General features: G+C 37.0%; 1 protein-coding gene across 2 annotated transcripts in view; it reads right to left on the reverse strand.

The window, feature by feature from the left end:
- Pkn2 (protein kinase N2) overlaps positions 1-22,246 on the reverse strand; it is a 93,855-nt gene that overhangs the window by 33,033 nt on the left and 38,576 nt on the right. For both annotated transcript variants that reach the window (XM_021157819.2, XM_029474931.1), the window contains exons 3-6: positions 15,650-15,804; positions 7,056-7,173; positions 5,736-5,881; positions 5,433-5,646 (exon numbers count right to left, since the gene is read on the reverse strand). In XM_021157819.2, the coding sequence (XP_021013478.1) occupies positions 5,433-5,646; positions 5,736-5,881; positions 7,056-7,173; positions 15,650-15,804 (633 nt within the window). The remainder of the gene's footprint in view (positions 1-5,432; positions 5,647-5,735; positions 5,882-7,055; positions 7,174-15,649; positions 15,805-22,246) is intronic.

Here is a 22,246-nt window from a genome sequence, read left to right on the forward strand (position 1 = left end):
TTGTACACAGCAGACCCTAAAAATTATCCACACAAGATCAAACACTTCCGACGTAGCTGCGCCCTAGAACAGAGCTAAGAACGCTTACTTGGCAAGGCAAACTCTGCAGTGCCTGCCTGCCAATCAAAGGTTATTAGGTGAGTTTGTTTTGTATCACTACATTAAACATTAACACATAATGACTTAAGAGACTTGAAGTAGATGTCAGTTAGCAGACAAGGACATCAAAATAATTACATCTATATTCCATCTGTTCAAAGGTTGAAAAGAGACATCGAAGAAATGAAAAAGTTCCAAAGTACAAAATTTCTAGAGACAGAAAGGACATTTGTCTAAAATTTAACAATTATGCACTTGTTGGACTTGGTGGCTGTTTGAGCACTGCAAAAGAAAAGGTTGCCTGACTTAAAGAAAACAGCATCAGAAAGGATTAAGTTACCAGGGAAAAGCACTACCCATATGTGAATTATGATTTGACTTAGAACCATGTAAGTTTAACTGACACTTTTGATAAAAAGCAAACAAAAAGGGAAACAAATAGGTATTTTTAAAAGTTGGCTTAAAGCTCTCAAAATTTTATGAAGCTCATGAATACCAAGTCAAAGAATTGTAAAGTTTATGTTTTAATTTTTCAAAATGTGATAAACAGAAAACACTACAGGCAGCAAGAAAATAACACCACATACAGAAGAACAGTGATTAGGATAACAGGAGCTTTCTCATCAGAAACAAGAGCAAAACTACATTCAATATTTATATCTGATGCCTAAAACCCTCCTGTAATACTGTCCTAAAAAGTGAGTACAGGTCACAATGGTACAAAGATATGTATTTATTAAGAAAGCCATTAACCTGTATACTTAAGATGGGTGAGTCCCACAGACTAACTAGGCAGTAACAAACTTGTTAAGATGGGAAGGAGACCAGTTTCCATCTTTGTTCCCAGTTTGTTAGGTTGTGGAGCAACAAGAGAAGCTTAAGCAGTGGCTATGCTTTCTCTGTTAGTTTTAAAGAAACAACTTGTTGTGCTTGTGTTTTATTTGTACTGTTGTTGTAATAGCAAACTCTCCTCATTTCCAGTAAATACTCAGCTGTAAAAGTTTCCTGGGCAAACTGAAAACATCTGGTTACTCCTTCAAATCCTGGTGGCTTATTAAATATTTCATTAATTTCCATGTATCAGGACATGACAATGCTTACCACCTGCTTTCATTTAGGGCAAAAAAAATTCCAGAGGGAGTTAAGATCTTTATTAAAATATCTAGAGGTTTTATTCTTTTATGAGATGGCATAATTACAATTGCTTATAACCACATTAGAAATAGGGTAAAACTGCATAAACTTCACCTTCATAAACCATAATACAAAAATGTAACACAAGTGAATCTAAGAACTAAATATATTCATAAGCAGTAGCCATGAATTCTATTAGAACAAGTAAATACTTTTTTCCCAATTCAGTATTGCAACAGGTATCGCTGTTTGAAAATGAGGTCTTCTATGTGACCCAGCCTGACCTGGAACCCTTGGTCCTCCTTTCTCAGCTTCCAGGGTTGGGATTACTAGCATGCACCACTATGCTGAGAGAAAAATGTCAAAAAATTCTATAGAAAACAAAACTATGATACAAAAACAAAAAATTGGATTCCTCCATAAAAACAAAATCCAAAACAGTCTTCACCATGAAAGCTGCTGAGAAGGGAAATTAAGGAAAATTGTTTACATTTCTGTAAAAAGACACAAGCTAGAAGAACCAAAGATGACAGCAGTGAAAAGGTGACACAAATGACATACACAGCACATACTAAGATGAATACCAGGAGTTTCTGGTTTATAATTCCTTCTGAAACTTCACTTATGATTTAAGACAAATACCTAAAACCACCGTAACCTCTTAATAAGCAAATCATGTACAAAAATGTAATTTAAAATATCAGAAAGGGGAAGTTGTACCTGTTTAGAGCAGTTTTTGTAGGTATTATAGACATGTAAGCATGCACACACTCACACTCATATACACAGGACTGTATGCACATACACACAAGTACTCATGCACACACAGCAATGCACCTCTAAAAAGGCTACACATTTTATAACTCAAAGTATGACATCCCGGAAAAAGATGAGCTGTAGAGCTGGGAGTGGTGGTAAATATCTATAGTCCCAGAACCTGGGGGAAGGGAGAGGAACAAAATCATTAAACAAACAAACAAACAAACAAGGTGAGGGGCTGCCTGGCAGGCTTGTAGATTGGAGACAAGGTAGGGACTGACAGGTATAGAAGGGAAATATAATAGCAGATAACCATCGTTATCTATACCTGGAAAATGTGCACAGAGTGAGCTATATATACTATGGACCTCAGATCATAATGACGTGCTAGTGCAGACTCACCAACTTTAAAAAAAAAAAAAAAAAAAAAAAATCTGTGATGCCTGCCATAACTCTACTACTCAAAAGTATTACCATAAGTCCAGTGCCATCTTGGAATACTGACTGCATCAAAACATTACACCCCTAAAACGCAAATGAGAAAAAGACGGGGGAAAAACCGTACACCTAAATACACCTGTGCCAGTTTAGTTTGAGATGTTAGTAGCAGGGGAAGTGATGAACACATAGAACTTGGGCTTATGAAGGATCTATTACTTGTACAAATTCTATATGTGCCTATTATAATGTCTCTAAGAAAATCAGGTTATTAATTAAAACTAATTAATAAGTAAAAGACAAATGAGAGAAAGATTAGAAAAATCTACAAAGAGGTCATATCATAGAAAAAATATCATTTGTAGACCATATAGAAAAATAGCAGAGGCAAATGTTTTGTTTAAAAAAAATTTTTTTTTTCAAAGTTCTTTTTTTTTTTGGTTTTACGAGACAGGGTTTCTCTGTATAGCCCTGGCTGTCCTGGAGCTCACTTTGTAGACCAGGCTGGCCTCGAACTCAGAAATCCGCCTGCCTCTGCCTCCCGAGTGCTGGGATTAAAGGCGTGCGCCACCACGCCCGGCTTTTAAAAAAATTTAAAAATTACATTAACTGATGGATTGTTTGTGTATTCATGTATGTATGCATGCATGTGTTTGTATACCATAGGACATCTTGTAAAATCACTCATTTCGCAGGCTCTCAATTATGCTCTGAGATAGGGGTCTCATATTTGCACAGGCTGGCTTCACTCTCTAGTAAGCGCCTTTGTTATATTCAAGAGGTTTTTAACCCTTAGTTTATGGGAGGGAAATCTAAACCTTTTGAGCCGTTGTCAGTATAGAAATTTCTGTTACTCATGGTGGTGCCTCAGACCACACTGGAATTTATGCTAACAAGGTGTCACACAGTAGGTCTCTAGACAGCTTCATAAGGGAGGAAGACATTCCTAGAAAGACTAATCATAATAAGAGGGGTTGGGACTTTGAGTCATCTAAGACTGATGTCCTGACCTCCTATGCAGGGCCATTTCCCTCACACGGTAATGATTCACCCAGCCACACCCACATACTAAAGTCCCAATAACATGAGGACATCTAAAGCTCAAGAGAACTGCCTGGGTGGTAAAAGATACTGACCTAAGAACCAGAGCGCCCTGTTTAAGTCCCTCTGAGGGCTTGCATTTTGCCTTTGGCTCATCCCACTCCCCTCCCCCACCCCCTTTAAATTATTTTTGTAGGTTAACACACTAATGAGCTTCGTTCCGACCTTTTCAAACACGTGTGTGACCGTACCTCATGCTTGCTCACTTCCCTCCCAGTGCTTCCTGGCCCCCTTGATTGGTTCCCTTCATTTCACCCTCTTCTGCTTTATTACATCTTTCATTCTTCTCTTCTTCTACCCTCTTAAGAGCTCTTTATCCATTCTCACGATCCTTTTTCTGGTTTCATCTCTTACACACATACAACATACTCTTAAATCTATGTTCCCCATGTAAGATAAAACATGTGGTATTTGTCTGAGTCTAATTTGTATCCTTTAATATAAAGCTGTAAATGGAAAGTATAGTCCTACATGAGTTTGTTAAATTGTCTCAGAGAATGGAGCTTAATGAATCTGTCAGAAGTGCAGATGACCTAGAATCTGTTGTATATGTATATGTCTGAAGTAAAGGCAAGTGTATAGAATAAGCTTATAAAGTTTAACATAATTTCCAATAATTATCATTAGAATTATTATATATATTTGGCAGTTATTATAAATATAAATGGATAAAACTATATAGTTATAAGACACTGACTGATATTAAAATGATCCAATTCCACCTTAACACAAAGATTCATATTATATCCAAATATAAATTTCATTAATATAGAAAAGGATATTTGCTTCACATAGTAACCACAGGAGAGTCTGGAGATGTCCTATTTAATATCAGACAAGTCAGACTTGTCATCAGTTTGTTTTTTTTAAAAAGACAAAGAAGTCAATTCATGAGAAAGATATAACAATTATATGCATAGATAAAACAGAGCCAAAAACTGAAACACATACAGAACTAAAAGAAGAAATAGAGACAGCTCCAGAAAACTAGCCAGGAATCTCTACCCCGCTTTCAATAACAGCCCTATTAGCATAGCTATAATAATTTGAAAACCAACAACAGCAAAGGAAATAACAAGGGCTTGTGAGGATGCAAAGAACCTCTACGTGCATTGTTTTGGAGAATGTTAAGTTGCATAACACATGTCAAAGTTTGATGACTGTTCAAATTTTAAATACAAAAGAATCATATGACCTAGCAAGCACATTGCTAGATGTGTGTCCTTCTACATTGAAAACAAGTGTTCAAAAAAAAAAAAAAAAAATGCTTCGAGAGGTATTATTCACCAGATCCTGCTGGTAAAAAAGAACGTAAGTATCCAAAACAGAACGTGCTATAAAACTATAACATGGACATCATTCAGTCAAACAATGAATAAGTGTGCTCGGTGAAATGAGCCAGATATGTAAGGAAGGCCCATTTCCATGAAACCGCTAGATAAAACAAGAACCTAAGTAGTGGTGCTGGGGCCTAGGAAAAAGAATGGCATTGAATGAGCACTGGTCTTCTTTAGGGATGATGAAAATGTTCTAGAACTTGACAGTGATAATAATGGTTGTATATTATATTACAAGCCTCTTAGAAAGCTTTCTTTCAGAGCTTGAACCCTTGTGTATGCTAAGCAAGCACTTTTCCACTGAGTTATGTTCCCACCATTTAATTTTTATTTTTAGACAGGGTTTTACTAAACTGTCCAGGCAAGCCTTGAACCTGTATCCTCCTGCCTCAGTATCCCACGTAGCTAAGTTTACATGCTGTGCCATCAGCCCTAGCAAATAGTAAAGTTTACTATATGAACCTAAAATATAATTGAAGGAAAGACCTGTACATATGCCTCTGACTCCAACTATTAATCCATACTCTGATATCATAAAAAACAAGACAGTTACATGCTACACACCGGTTAGCGCTGCTGGCTTGGACAGTGTGCTATACTGGTTCTGCGTGGACAGCATGCTCTGTCGTGGACTCAGGGTTGGTGATGCAACAAGTGAAAGCTCCTCAATGACGACACTGCTTTTGGGGTGATTCTTGGGGAGTTCATTTAACCTTTGCTCTAGTGAATACTTTAAAAGGTCCAACTTCTGACTTGATTCATTAAATCTCGCTTGTGCCTTGTTAGGAAAAGAGATATTGTTGTCATTTAAGCCAGGATATTCTTCAAATAACATAATAAACAGCTAAAAATTGTTTTTAAAATTACTTCTGAAAGCGCTTTTCTGTCTGTTACTTTTCCTGAGCCAAGTAATTTCATGACATTCTTTGCACCTTCGGCTACTGCAAATTCTATCTTAAAATGATGTCTTAATTCTTCCATCCGAAGCTCAAGAGGGCTTATCACAGGTTTTGCTAGGAGAAAAAAAGAAAGAAAATTTACTTATTAATTGAATCATTTTAATCTACTGATTAAAAAATCAGGAGAAAGAAATGAAATATTGATATAAACACAATAGTAATAAGAAGTAAAAGGTTGGAATATAGAATGTTGTTTTAGCCAGCCATTACGCATCTAAATCACACATCTGTCAAAAGGCTTTAGATCTGAAAATACTGCTATATATGACTTAATGAGATAGAAACATAGTGGATATCCACACTAGCAAATAGGGACACAACCACCCCTGGAACAAACTGTTTGAAGGAAAAACCGAGTCTGTACTGATAATGCAAGACTTTTGTTCTTGTCAATATTTCCTAAACAGTATAACAATTTATATCGTGTTTTCATTGTACTAGCTATGATAAGCAATCCCCAGATGACTTAAAAGTATATGAGAGGATGCACAAATATTCTCTGCAGATATTATGATTTATTCCACTTACGACTTGAGCATCCATAGAACTGGGGATCCACTGGGGACTTGAACCCCATCTGAAGATACTGAAAGACAATTGTAGTTTCTGGCTCTACTTTTAACAACTAGCTCAAAAGTCGCATTGGAATTAAAAAAAAGAAAGAAAAAGAAAAATGCTAAACAAAAAAATAGTTTTAAATAGCCACCCACTTCTTAAAACATTAGTTAAAAATATCTGACTGCTTATTGAAATATAGAAATATGTTCTACATATGAAAGACAAAGGGCAAATCTGAAAGCAACCATCCCAAGTAAAAGTAAACAAAACCAACCTCCCAACCCGAAACCTTCTTCCCCTTTAGCCCTGCGTGATTGCCTCGTTTCCTTTTTTAAAGTTTTTTTTTGTTGTTGTTGTTGTTTTTAAAGATTTATTTTTCCATTTTATGTGCATGGATTTTTTTTTTTTTTTGCTTGCATGTATGTATGTGCATCACATGCATGAATGGTGTCCACAGAGGGCAGAAAGGGTCTTGAATCCCTGGGACTGGAGTTAGAGATGGTTGTGAACTGTTGTATATGCTGGGAATCAAACCCAGGTTCTCTGCAAGAGAAACAAGTGCTTTTAACTGCTAAGCTGATTCTCTTGCCCCAACTGTCTCTTTTTTAATGACATTTATTTAGCACCCTATGCTTGTAAAAGACAACAAAATTTAAGTGTACTGCATCACCATTATCAAAAGCCAGCTCATTGGTCTGGACGGCCTGAAGAATCTGCATCCGGATGACTTCTATTTTTGTCTTGCTATCCTGTAGCAGTTGCTGCGCTGTACCATGGAGTTTCCGATCCTATCAAAAATGAAAAGGTAAGCAGAGAAAAGGATCACTCTTTCTTCTATTCTGAAAAGATCAACTGATAACCCAGCAATTGAAAGGGTTAAAAGAACTATGCACAATCTAAGAATAATGTTTGTTTTTTGAGACAAAGCCTTACTATGTAACCTTTGTTGGCCTGGAACAGAGACTAGCCTGACTCTGCCTCCTGCAGTGGTGGAATTAAAGATACGTGCCACCATGGCCAGCTTCTAATCACACACACACACACACACACACACACACACACACACACACACACACCCCTCACCTAGACTTAAAAGTATTACAGAAAAACAACTTTCTGGTTCAGATAACTTGAAATAAAATAAATGAATTGTACTGATTGATCGACTGACTGATCACATTACTGGGGATTGAATCCAGGACCTTATCCATAATAGGTTAAGTATTCTACCATTCACTTAGCTAGAGGTACAAAATGTTTGATTCATATATAAATATATCAAAATGACCACTATAAGCAGTAGTGGTATATCCATAATCTTCTATGTATGCTTTTAGTATATATGAGTCATAAAGGAATCTAAAAGCTCACCTCTAACATATTTTTCAATACACACTATTATTAATTCTGTGATGCTGAGCCTCATTCGGCACTGAGCTAAACCCAGTCTCACAGTGATAATATTAACTAGTTTTCAAGCTATATTTTAAATCTTTATAGACCTACTCATCTGCCCTAAACACTTGTAGCCCGGGACCCAATTATTCCCATTTCTCCTCTCACCTTGTCCTAATACAAGGGTTCTATTTATTCAACTTTCTTTTCAAGGGTCCACATACAAATGAAATCATACAGCATTTTTCTCTCTAAGCCTGGTAAATTTCACTTGTTGTGAAGCCCTCTGGGTTTAGGTATATTATTACAAATATAAAAATGTTACAACTTAAAATTAAAAATTATTTATTTAATTTGTTCTTGAGATAGAGTTTCTCTGTGTAGGCCTAGCTGCCCTGGAACTTGCCCTGTAAATCAGGGTGACTTCAAACTCAGATATCTGCCTGTCTCTGCCTCCCAAGTGCTGGGATTAAAAGCATACATCACCATGCCAAGTGAAAAATTAAAATATACTGTTGTCGTTGGTGGTGTGTGTGTGTGGGCATGAATGTAGTAGCCTGAGGACAACTTCTGGACACTGGATCTCTTGCTAGCATGGGCTGCTAACCCTGCACTCAGAGCATGGTTGCACAGCAAGCACTTTCACCTGCCCAGTCCCCAGACGCTCTTCTTTTGAAAGGTAGCATAGTATTTCATTGCACTTGCATGTATATCATACAATTTATCCATTCATCAGGTAGTAGATACTCTTTGAATATTAGTAATATTTTTAAAAATTCAAAATTGCTATTTTTCTCATCATTGTTTTAACCTAAAGAGGATAAATGTTCCTTTAGTATGAACAATAAAAACTCTTAAAATCAGAACCACAGTATCCAATGTTTACCTTAGTAATGAAACTCCAAACAAATTTAAAAATTCTTCCTGTCTTACTAAATTTTGGTAAATGACTGGAGAGACTGCTACTTTCACTGAGAACCAGAGTTCAATGCCGAGCACACATGCTGGGCAGCTCATAACCATCTATCACACCAGTTCCAGGGCACCATTGCTTCCCTCTTGCCTCTGTGGGCTCCTGGACTCTCATGCATACACCCACATACATATCCATATAATTAAAACAATACATGTAGATCTTTACATTTGAGTTACAAGTTCATAGAATATCAAATACATGGGCAAATATCAATCAGACATAATATTTGTATTTCCTTAAATTAGACAAAAGAACAGGAAACAGGAAAAACATTTTTCCTTTTCTTTTGCTTCTTGAGTGTTAAGAACATGTTTGCTCTGAAACTCATAATTTAATCTGACATGAATCAAACTGTCTCATATGTGAAAATAACTACTTTCTGAAAGCTATTAGTTTCTTCCAGACTGTAAATGGAGATACAGAGCTTCAGCATTAGATAATACTAAAATTATACCGCCCACTACGTAATTATAGTTAAAAATATTTTAGAGCAACAAAAGAATAGTTCAGTATCTCAACTTTAAAATGTAAAATTATGACTAGTAAGAAAACTATGTAATACTATGCTTTTCAATAAAGCCATACCTTCATTATTTTATCACAATGATAATAGTTTTCTCTCTACCTCCCTTCTCCTTCTCACCTCATGTGAGACAGCTTCTTATGTATCCAAGGCTGACATCAGACTCATTATGTAACTGAGGATAGCCTTGAGTCTCTAATCTTGTCTCCAACATGCCTGGTTTATGCAGAGCTAGGGACTGAAAGAGGATTGTGTGCATGCCCGGCAAGCACTGTACCAACCAAGCTATGTTCTCAGCCCAGAGGCTCTGTAAACTATTTTAATATAATACACAAGGGAAACACTTAGACTTCATTTTAAAACCAAATGGACTTCTCGCCCAGATTGGTTATAGAAGACCTACACAAATGTCACAGTGTACAGAGTCTTTTAAAATTGACTTTAGACATCACCTACCATCTTTAGGAGTGTATAGTTAACTACATATCAGTTTTAGGCTTTCCAGTATTCAATAAATTTTTGTTGTCGGTTTTGTGCTTTTAGACATTCCATGGAATTTTATTGAACATCTATTATGTAGAAAGCAATGGATAAAGCTGGCTAAAGGTATACAGGCTGGTTTACATACTTGAGAACTGCTGACTTTTATGGTGATAAAGCCTTTGGGAGATTTTCATTACTTATTAGGGTTAGCCATAGAAAATGCCAATATTTAACTTATTTTGAACATTTTGAACTGAAAAAAAAAAACTTCTTATGGTCGACCTAATAGACTAATTAAAGTGAACACTAACAACAAGCACTTTACAATGCTTGATAATTATTTTGAATGCATATTTCATATTATAAGCAAAAATAACAATACATTTTATATTTTCAACTTTCACATTGTTCTTTTTTTCTTTGACTGAAAATAGATACTTCCCAACAGGAAGGACTGCAGTCTCCACAGGAGGCCCAACCACATCAACTAACTTGAGAGCCCTTGAGGCTCTCAGGACACTTTACCACCAACCAAAGAACATACACGGGCTAAAACTAGGCCTCCCTGCACTTATGTAGCAGATGTGCAGCTTGGTCTTCATGTGGGTCCCAAACAACTGAAGCAGGGGCTATCCCAAAAGCTGTTGCCTGTACGTGGATATGTTCTTCTAGTTGGGCTGTCTTGTTTGGCCTCAGTGGGAAAGGATGTGCCTAGCTTCACAGAGACTTGTCATGCTGGGGGTGGGGAATGTCAAGTGGGGAGGAGAAGCGGGAGAGGGGCAGTGAGTGGGATGTAAAGTGAATAAGTAAAAAATAAACAAACAAACAAATAAATAATAAAATGTTTATACATACAGAGAGAGAGAGAGAGAGAGAACAGATTCTTCTCCTACATAATACATCCTGACCACAGTTTCCTCTCCTTACACTTCTCTTAGCTCCCCAAGGTTACCTCCAGGTACACTCTCTCTCAGTTTCCATTCAGAAAAGAGGACACCTCCAAGAGAACAACCCAACAACCAAATACAACAAAATAAGATACAATAAGACAAAGCAAAATCCCTCATATCAAAACTGGACAAGTATTTATTGTTCTTTACTTAATAAAAAACATTGACAAGGCATAGTAGTGCATGCCTTTAATCCCAATACTTAGGAATGAGACAAACAGATCTCTGAGTTCAAGGCCTGGACAACACATTAAGTTCCAGCCACTCATACCTACATAGTGAGAAACTGCCTCAAATAGATAGATGGATGGATGGATGGATAGATGAATTAATAAATGAAATTTAAAAATAGTTTTGAGGAAGCCATGCTGGGATAACATATGTCATACAAATATATAACTATGCAATAATTGAGCCCATTACTATCTCAGCTTTTCTATCATATTTGTAGCTTACTTTCCATATGTTAATTACCACCATATACTGTTAAAATTTTAAATATGGTCTGTACGAGTCCTAACCCATGAAGCTTCTAGTTTGAAAGGGAGGTAAAGGGTTATTTCCCAATTAGCAAAAAGTATGCTAAGGCTTGGGAATACAAAGGAGGGAGGAAATCATTGTAAAGAACCGTAGATCTGAATAATGGGTTTGTGTACTATCTGAATATAAGGACTGGGCACATCTCCTTAACAAGCCTTATCAAAACCTTCAAAGAGTCAGTGATGCTACATGGAGCCACAAGTGCTCAATTAGATAACGGTAAGAAGTACTACTCCTTACATGATAACATACGATTAAGTGTATCTCATCCCCTGGGTCTTTGTATTAATAGTAAAAACATCTTAGTCATATAAACGATAAAGTAGAAAAAGCTATAGTACACACAGGTAGGAAGTCAAGAAAGAACAGTGTTCAACAGCAGCCAATGGAAGATAAGTAGTAACGAATGAGTGGTAGAGCAGCATTTAGTCTTGTAAATAAGTAATGAGCTTTGTAACAGAGTATGTCAGTACACCAGGTGGAAGCTCTACTAACACATAAGAGCAGTGAAAAGCAAAGCAATGCTCGTGCCCTACATACCATTTACATTCTAATGTTAAACACACGATAAAGAAACTGATCATGTGGCGTGCATGGGTGCACAAGCCTAGAGGAACCAACACTTAGAAAGCAGAAGAGAGCAGCATCACACGCAAGCTTGGAGCCAGCCTAACTACATAGGAAGTTCAAAGATAGCCTGAGCAGACAGGGATCTAAAAGAACAACATTGTGAAGGATGAAAGAAGGAGGATCTGGGGAAAGAAAAAGCTATCCATATCACACATAAACTAATTCAGGTTAGTGGTAATGTACTAAAGGAGACAAGAGTTGGTATTTCATTTGGGACAGTAATAAAGAGCTTTCTGTGAAATGATAGCACCAGAGGGGGAAAAGGGGGGGGAGGGGTGCTAAGGAAATGAGGAAAAGGCATAAAACTATTTCAGAGAAGAAAATACCTACGCAAAGGTCCTGAGTAGAGTGTGCTGGCTATACACAAAGGGTAGGGAAAAGTCGGTGAGGGTACAGGATAGGAGGACCAAACTGTTTCTAGAAGATTACACAGGGGCAAATTTTATGGGACTACAGAACCAGAATAAGGAGTTTGGATTTTTGTCTAAAGTATGATGGAACGTCATTCTGGGCTTTGACCAGGAGGTTGAAAATATCTGACCTAAATTTTGAAAGGGCAAGTCTAGATATTACCACATATAGAATAGGGGATTTTATTACACAGAAACCAGGAACTAAACTGCTGAAGAGGATTGGACTGTGAATCTGAAATTAATCATCCCTGCCCCCAAATTGCTTATTCCCTCTCTTGTGAATTTCTTATCAACGTGAATAGCACATTCAATTCACTCTGCCTTCATAACCACTTAAGGGTCATCATTGACTGTGTTTCTTCCCCGTCCAGATACCAATAGCTTGATTCTATCTCCTTTATTTTTGCTACTACTTCAAGACATAAAGAGTCATTTAACCTGACTCCTATAAAAGCAGACTTTTTAAACTTCTGACCTCCTCACATACACACACCCACTTGCATATACACTTGGATGTGCATATGTACATATGTACACCATACACACAAAGAGTGAACTCTATTCACTCTTAAGTAAATTAGGTTAAAAAATATGCTACTGACTTGTGTTATACCTCTACTGACTACCACAGTTCCTTAACTAGGCTGCTCAGACCACCATCAGACAAAGTAGTGACCCCTTTGTAGAGTTTCATTTCACAGCCCATGCTGGCAGTATAGTAATGGTCTTCCTATCTCAGTGTCCTAAGTGTTGGAATTACAGGCATGGGCTACCAAGCTTTGCTGAATTTAGTTTTTAAGTATCAAATTGCTTTTCAAATTCCTCTGTAAAGACATAAAGGATTTGTTATGGCACTTCAGTGATTCTTCTTCAGGTTTGCAATCACTTGCACAAGCCACTATTATTATTTCCAATTCTTTATACATGCTATTGCTTTTTTAAGACAGGTTTTCTGAGAGCTTATATCCCAGAACCTACCATGAGTATTAAACTAATTCCTCTCAATACTCCACATAATTTCAACTCAATTTTATCTCTAATCTCATAAAAATGTACTTTGATTCTTTGAGAAGTTAACAGTTAATATCAATTCCAGACAGAAGAAACACGTTAAGACTGTCTTGGAGACTACAGCAGTTGCTAATAGGCTTTGGTCTTCTAATTAAGTACCATCAATTATGTGATTTCCTAATTAAAATTCAAAAGCTACTGGAATATTAAATATCTGTCTTAGCACTATGTTCAGATGTGTTTAGTTTGGACCTATGATTTTTGTAATTTATCCATGTACTTCTTTGATTTTAGTATGTTCATAACAGTTAAATTTATCAGTTTGTCCTTAGTCTTACAGGTCTCAAAGACAACTAGTAGAATACAATGGAACTGATGGCCCTTTTATCCACACTTCGACCTTAAATTAACCTATCAACTTGAGACTTTAAAAAAAATCTTATGACAGATAGCACTAATTGGCTTAATTCAATATTAAAATGCTTGCCATCATGTAGCGGAACATTCATAACAACCTTTGATACAAATAAATAAACTTTCCTATAATAAAGTCCAAGAATAAAACCAAGCTAGATACATTAGCAAATGACTATAACCCTAGTACTTGGGTAAGAGGATTGTGGATCTGAGGCCAGTGTGTGCTAAATAGTGAGACGCTGTATCAATAAAGCATTAATCAGAGAAGACTTGGTGAATGCACAGATTTGTGGTTCCTAAAAATGCCGAGAGCCAGTGGCAGTTGAGTGCTTATTGCTAACCAAGACATCTATATAACAGGGGAGCACTGTGGAAGGTGGGGTGTACTGAAATGTAATAACAAGAAGACAGAGAGACATGAATTGTCATCTGTGAGGCAAGACACTGCCTCTGTAAACATAAATCCATATACACTTTGGTGGCTCTAACAGATAGGCCTGTCAATAGACAGGCAAGGCTAAAATGTTCATGGGGTCCTCTCCCTGATGAGCTATCTATTGAACATTAGAAGCATACTCCACTAAGTTTTTAAAATGTTGTTAATCTAGCTAATTTTCATAATTAACCTTAAAACCTTACTTATTATGCACATATTCTTTGTTTATTGGAAAAGTGGGCAGGAAGACATTAGGAAATCATCCTTTTCCCTTTTGCTTCACATTCTTTCCATGCTGGAACAAAAATAAATACCAAAGAGCTTTTATTTTGAAGTTTTAATATCTAATATATGGATACCTACATATATGTGTGTGTGTGTGTGTATGTGTGTATGTGTATATATTATATACATGTATGAATGGATATATACAAACACATACAAATAAAAATACTGGGGCAGAGAGAGGTTTTGATGTGTAAGGATACCTGCTGCCAAAATCTGGTGATCTGAGTTTGATCCCTGTAATTCACATGGTAGAGGGTAAGAGCTAACTCCTACAGTAGTCTTGTGACCTCCACAATCATGCTGTGGCATGCATACCTGAACACACACACACACCATACACAAAAATAACACACACCCCCAAGTTTTGAAAAATGAAGAAACACTGATGTTCATAGATAAGAATGTTTAGAATAACTTGAGATTAGATATGTAGAACTTATAATAAATGCACCTCAGATTTTCAGAATCATAAAATCTATGGAGCCTTATGTTGGAATGTGGTTCAGAGGTCCCTAACAGTTTGTTGCCCTGCCACAGTATATCTGCAAGCACATGTTCTCATTATGAACTGCTCCCTCAACACTGATTGCAAATGGTAGTTACAGTAACAGTCTGAAGAATGTACAACAGTAAGCCAGTAGCGCAAGTGATGCTAGGATGTCAGCTTTCATTTGCCCTTTCCCAGAGCCTGCTTGGTCAGAAAACCCATTTTAGTCTAGTTTTTTTTTTTTTTTTTGTAAATAATTTTTTTGTTTTGGTGTAATTTTAGGATTATAGAAAAGTTACAGAGAACTCCATGTTCCTTATCCATTAATTAGGTTTGGAGAGACTACACAATTTTTATACTATTGTTTTAAAAACATTTCTATTTTTTGTCTATATTTTCCAATTGTGCAGCTAAAATTGTCTCCGGGTCACTAGGACTCTAAACTTACCAACTGAAACCATAAACATGTGAAAAATGGAGCACTACGTGGAATGAAAACGACTCCCATTTACACCAGGAGAGCTTTGGAAGGCAGCAATCACCTGCTGACATTAGCAGAGAGCTCGGATTGCCAGATGAACCAAGTCCAGCACTCTGAAAGGCTGACAATGAGAGTCAAATTCCTCCTATTTTGGATCCTGGGATGACAAATGAAATTTTAGGGGGTAGGCAAACTCATATATACGGAGCATATAAATACTAGGGATTTCCTTACCTTTGAAGAGCCATTTGAGTACATCTGTATCATGTTCTCTGCACCCTGCTTTACTTTAAGTTCTATATCCAGTTGTTTCTGTAAGGCCATCAGTCTATTGTTGCTAGTAGAACTACGAGAGTCACTATTTGGAGTATCTGGAGTCCTCGGACAATCTGTGTACAAAATATCACGTGATTGTTACTAGAATCAACTGTTGTTTAAAACTGGGATGTCAGGGTGAATCTGACCAAAATATGTTATCTGAATGTGTGAAAATGGCACAATAAAATCCATTATATCATACAATTGATATACATTAATAAAAATTATCATTGAAAACATAATGTGTAAGTTAATGTAGAGTTTGAAATAAGTTTCAAGTCACTTAAATGAAATCTCCTTGTGCTTACAGATAATAAAGAGTTCAACCAACTCAAACAAAGGCTGAACTACCTTAACTCAGCTCACTCCCTACAGAAGTGACCATTACATGAGTAAGGCCAATGTGGGCTATCTGGTGAATCTGAAACCAGTTTGTGGTAAGATGAGTTATGCCTACAAGTTGTTCAAATACTACACTTAAACTATATACATGTAAACATAATTTGACTATTCTATTCAATAACTAAATTCTCCCTACGTCACATTATTGATGAGAATAAAATATGCAGATATCACACACCCTTTGTCACATTATTGATATGAGAATAAAATATCTAAATATTACATAAATTCTACCCTGGTAATTCTCTGCAAACAGAACTTAGTATGAGTTAAAAAGAACTGAAGTATATAGAAAGTACCAAGCCCTCTGCTGGAGAGAGATCAGGAATGTATTGTTTGTAAGACAGCGGGTGATGTTTAGCCTGGGACGAAGGGAGAAATGATCCCTGTCTAAACATCTGCCTTTAAATGAAATGAAAGCTGTCTTCTTCCTGTTTCGACATGGGTCTGAGAAAGAACCAGCGGATGAAAGGTGATGGGGACCTAAGTTGTATCACGAGATGAATCCTGGTTGTTAGGGCTGCCTACAACAGCATGGTTTGCCTGACGATGTAATAAAGTTCTTTGTCTTTAGAAACATGTATACAAACTTTATTATGTTTTGTTAGAGATGCTGTATATTAAATCCTTTTCTATTACTGCAAGTCAATTACAACACTAAAATATTTACTGTGTAGAATAGGGAGATAAAAAAGACAAGGCAAACATAACTATTACAGGAAAAACTGGATTTGGGATTAACAGCAGAAACTGGAGTAACATATAGACGCCAGGCCATTATAAAGGGAATCTTGGACTTGTTATAAATTTGTACCTGTATATAAACGAGTACAGAGAGGATGGAGACCCACTGAAAACATGAAATAAGGAAACAAACAACAGGATATTTTTGATAAAACCACAACTGAATAAATGTTTCAAAGATATTTTATAGGTTTAGAGCATGGAAATTAGCGTTACTTTTAGATCAACCATTTCCTCTTATAAATATCTATTTTTATTTCTTGTGGAATGTGTTTTTGTCTGCATGTATGTAAGTCTACACAAGCATGCAGTGCCTTTATCTGTTGAGGCCAGAAGTGGGCACTGGACCCCCTAGAACTGCAGTTACAAGTGGCAAAGTGTGTGCTAGGAACGAAACTCAGGCCTTCTGCAGAAGCATCAAATGCTCTCAGGCATCTTCCCAGACCACCTTGATGTGTTTGAGATTAGAAATGTGGTTGACATTGAGTCTTTTCTTCCTGTGTAGGGAAATGTTTAAGATTCTTACCTACATCTAGAGAGGTTGTACATCCTGATCATGTGAGCTTCGGTGCCTCATGCGTGACCTATACTCTACTAAAACATGTTGTTCACAAAATACCCCAGGGAAGCACATACTGCCTAGCTTCTTTTGCTTTGCAATAAATAATCAAAACAAGGTCTGAAGGTCATCCAAGTGGTGTGCAACCATATAGCAATATAATGATCTAGCTGGATGACTACTCAGATCATAGATTACCTTTGGTGTTCATTTATAGCTAGCTGACTCTATATTCAAAATCCATAAAGGTACATTTGTACAGCCAGAGTGTCTGCTTAATGGGACAAAGCTATTTACTTCATTTAAAACAGCTGGGGGAAAGTCAGTTGAAGTAAGCCTAAGCAAATCTATTAATAAAAGTATATTACACAGATGCACTAGTCACTTACCCATTTTCTTAAGCTTCTATCTACAAGTCTACAAGGCACTAAGTACTATTCAGTGACCAACATTTTGGTTTTCATTTGGTATTCATAAACTGTTGGCTTATAAACAAAAGTGCTTCAGAATCCTGCCACCTTCCCTACCTGCTTATTTATATTTTCCTAAAGTCCCTCTTTCCTCTCTACAGGAAGACTTATCTTCTATAGTCACCTGAAACCTACTCAAAATATAATGGAGCTTTCTTATTTTGTATATTCAAGGTAACCTTTTTCAAATGCTATCAACTGAAGAAATTTTGCTTAAATATTTAATAAACCAATGTCAACTCAGGTTAGGTTTCTTAATGCATTACAAGCAACTGACATGGGTAAGATTGTTGGGTGTGACAGCTTTTTATTAAGGTGAAACAACACTGGTAGTAATATTTGTTCAGAATTGCTCCTGTTTTGTGCTTTATTGTCTAAAAGTGGTGCACAGCACCTACTAGGAAATGAGACTTTATTCTGAATATTCTCTGTGCCTAAGGCACACGCAGCTGCTTTTTAAATTGTCCTTAAACTTGTCTTTATCCTGCATCAAGTCTGTAAGTACAATAAGGTACACTGTCAACCATTACACACATCAGACTGGCTAAAAACAGACCCGTGATACCAAGTGCTGGAGAGCATGTGGTATTACAGAATTCCCATGCATTGGCAATTCACATTTAAAGACACTATAGCACATATCATTGCAATCTTAGTCCTAGCCCTTTATTAAAGTGAAGTGTAAACTTTTACTCTTACAAAATTCCATTCATGAGTATTTATAGCAATTTGGCTTACTACTGCCTAAAACATAACAGTAACTCCAATATGCTTGGTCAGTAAATAAACTGTGATACATCTATACAACTGCCTACTCAGAAGAATTTTACAATTATTGATACTTACATACAAGTTGGATTAATCTCAAAGCAATAGGCTAACTTTAGTTCCTTTTTTTATTAGATGTTTTCTTTATTTACATTGCAAATTTTATCCCCTTTCCTCATTTCCCCTCTGATAACCACACTATTTGGTCCCCCCTCCCCTTACTAACCCATTCACTCCCACTTCCCTGTCCTGGCATTCCTCTACACTAATGCATCAAGAGACCAAGGGTCTCTCCTCTCATTGATGTCGTCCCACAATGCCATCCTCTGCTACATATGCGGCTGAAGACATGGGTCCCTCCATGTGTACCCTTTGGTGGGTGGTTTAGTCACTGGGAGCTCTGGGGGTACTGGTTAGTTCACATTATTTGTTCCTCCTGTGTGGCTGCAAGTCCTTCAGCTCCTTTTCTCTAGCTCCTCCATTGGGAACTCTGTGCTCAGTCCAATGGATGGCTGTGAGCATCCACTTCTGTATTTGTCAGGCACTGGCAGAGCCTCTCAGGACACAGCTATATCAGGCTCCTGTCAGCAAGCACTTGTTGGCATCTACAATAGTGTCTGGGTTTGGGAACGGTATATGGGATGGATCCCCAGGTGGGAGAGTCACTGGAGGGCCTTTCCTTCAGTTTCTGTCCCCAAATTTGTCTCTGCAACTCCTACAATGGATATTTTGTTCCCCCTTCTAAGAAGGACTGAAATATCCACACTGTGGTCTTCCTTCTTCTTGAGCTTCATGTGGTATGTGAATTTTATCTTGAGTATTCCGAACTTCTGGCTAATATCCACATTTCAGTGAGTGCATACCGTATGCACTATTATATGCATGTCCTATTGTGATTGGGTTACCTCACTCAGGATGATATTTTCTAGTTCCATCCATTTGCCTAAGAACTTCATGAATTCATCGTTTTTAATAGCTGAGTAGTACTCCACTGTGTAAATGTACCACATTTTCTGTATCCATTCCTCTGTTGAAAGACATCTGGGTTCTTTCCAGCTTCTGGCTATTATAAATAAGGCTGCTATGAACATAGTGGAGCATGTGTCCTTATTACATGTTGGAGCATCTTCTGAGTATATGCCCAGGAGTGGTATAGCTGGGTCCTCAGATAGTACAATGTCCAATTTTCTGAGGAACCGCCAAACTGATTTCCAGCGTGGATGTACCAGCTTGCAGTGGAGGAGTGTTCCTCTTTCTCCACATCCTCAACAGCCAGCATACGCTGTCACCTGAGTTTTTGACCTTAGCCATTCTGACTGGTGTGAGGTGGAATCTCNGGGTTGTTTTGATTTGCATTTCCCTCATGACTAAGGATGTTGAACATTTCTTTAGTTGCTTCTCAGCTTTTCGATATTCCTTGGTTGAGAATTCTTTGTTTAGCTCTGTACTCCATTTTTTATTAGGGTTATTTGATTCTCTGGAGTGTAATTTCTTGAGTTCTCTATATATATTGGATATAAGCCCTCTATTGGATGTAGGATTGATAAAGATCTTTTCCCAATCTGTTGGTTGTCGTTTTGTCCTACTGACAGTGTCCTTTGCCTTACAGAAGCTTTGTAATTTTATGAGGTCCCATTTGTCAATTCTTGATCTTAGAGAACAAGCTATTTGTATTCTGTTCAGGAATTTTTCCCCTGTGCCCATGTCCTCGAGGCTCTTCCCCACTTTCTTTTCTATTAGTTCCAGTGTATATGATTTTATGTGGAGGTCCTTGATCCACTTGGACTTGAGCTTTGTACAAGGAGATAAGAATGGGTTGATTTGCATTGTTATACATGCTGACCACCAGTTGAACCAGCATCATTTGTTGAAAATGCTGTCTTTTTTCCCACTAGATGGTTTTACCTCCTTTGTCGAAGATCAAGTGACCATAGGTGTGTGGGTTCATTTCTGGGTCTTCAGTTCTATTCCACTGACATACCTGCCTGCCACTGTACCAATACCATGCAATTTTTATCACAATTGCTCTGTAATACAGCTTGAGGTCAGGGGTGGTGATTCCCCCAGAAGTTCTTTTATTGTTGAGAATAGTTTTCACTATCCTGGGTTCTTTGTTATTCCACATGAATTTGGAAAATGCTCTTTCTAACTCTATGAAGAATTGATTTGGAATTTTGATGGGGGATTGCACTGAATCTGTAGACTGCTTTCGGTAAGATGGCCATTTTACTATATTAATCCTACCAATCCATGAACATGGGAGCTCTTTCCATTTCTAAAGACTTTGTTTCTATTTTTATGACATTGTTAAAACTAAAACTATTCCTAAGTAGTTGCCATTGAATATGGACTTGAGGAGAAGTATAACTACAAGGCTTAGTAGTAGTGAAGTTTGGGGACGGGAGTTGGCAATAAAGACATTCTTCTGCTCAAGGATTGGTGCCACACAGTATCCATCTTTTCTTTTTTTTTTTTTTATTACATCAAGTACGGCACTAAAATTAACCCTTCACTGACCAACTGAACTCAAGTGATTCTGTTTTGAGACTTCCTTCTCAGTAAGTGTAGGTTATGGTATGTCCACAAAATGTTAACTATCAGGACAGTACAGAAACACAAAACAAAACAAATGAAAACCCAAAACCAAAACCGAAAAAAAAAACCCAAACTTTTTTTGAAATTACATCCAAAAATTCAATTAATGGAGCTGGAGAGATGACTCAGCAGTTAAGTAATGGAGCTGGAGAGATGACTCAGCAGTTAAGAGCATGTGCTGCTTCTTGCAGAAGACCCAGGTTCAGTTCCCAGGACTCAAATGGAAGCTCACCAACACCCGCAATTATATGTCCTGTTCTGTCCTCCTTGGGCACAAGGCATGCACATGGTGCACATATGCATATGGACAAAACACTCATACACATTAAATAAAAAGATAAAAATAATTTTTAATAAGAATTCAAATATTAAGGATCTACACACTTAGCTGTATGCTTATGGCAAACAGGAAACAAATCCAGGGATAGAAAAAAAAAGTGATTTATTATTGGTCACAAAGTCACCCTTAGTGAGCTTACAATTCAAACTTTGCTCAGGAGTGAGGAATTCATTAGACAGTAGGAATACTAAGCAATTATATAACAATCCATTTCATAGATTCACCTTTTATACTATACTACATATAAGATTCAGTTTTAACTTTCATGCCACATTTGTGATAGCAGCAAAATTAAACTTACACTTCTATTGATCCAAGAATGGTTTAATAAATTATACTTTAGTTAGCAAAAACTTAAAAAAAAAAAAAAAAAGCTAAGATTAACTTTCACTTGGGAAAAACAAATACAAACCTCAATTTTGTTACTTGCTTACAAAAAGCAAACAAAAAATTCCTCATATATTGTATTTTGAAGGTATCAAAAGATAGAAAAATGACTTCAGATGAAAAACATGGGCCAGTGAGATAGCTCAGTGGATAAAGCTGTTAAGTGTAATCCGAAATATATCCCTCGAACTTGTAGCTTGTGCACTCCCGAACCTCCCCCTATACAATACAATAAATCATTTTTAAGA

Source organism: Mus caroli, chromosome 3 (assembly GCF_900094665.2).
Source record: "Mus caroli chromosome 3, CAROLI_EIJ_v1.1, whole genome shotgun sequence".
Taxonomy (NCBI): Eukaryota; Metazoa; Chordata; class Mammalia; order Rodentia; family Muridae; genus Mus; species Mus caroli.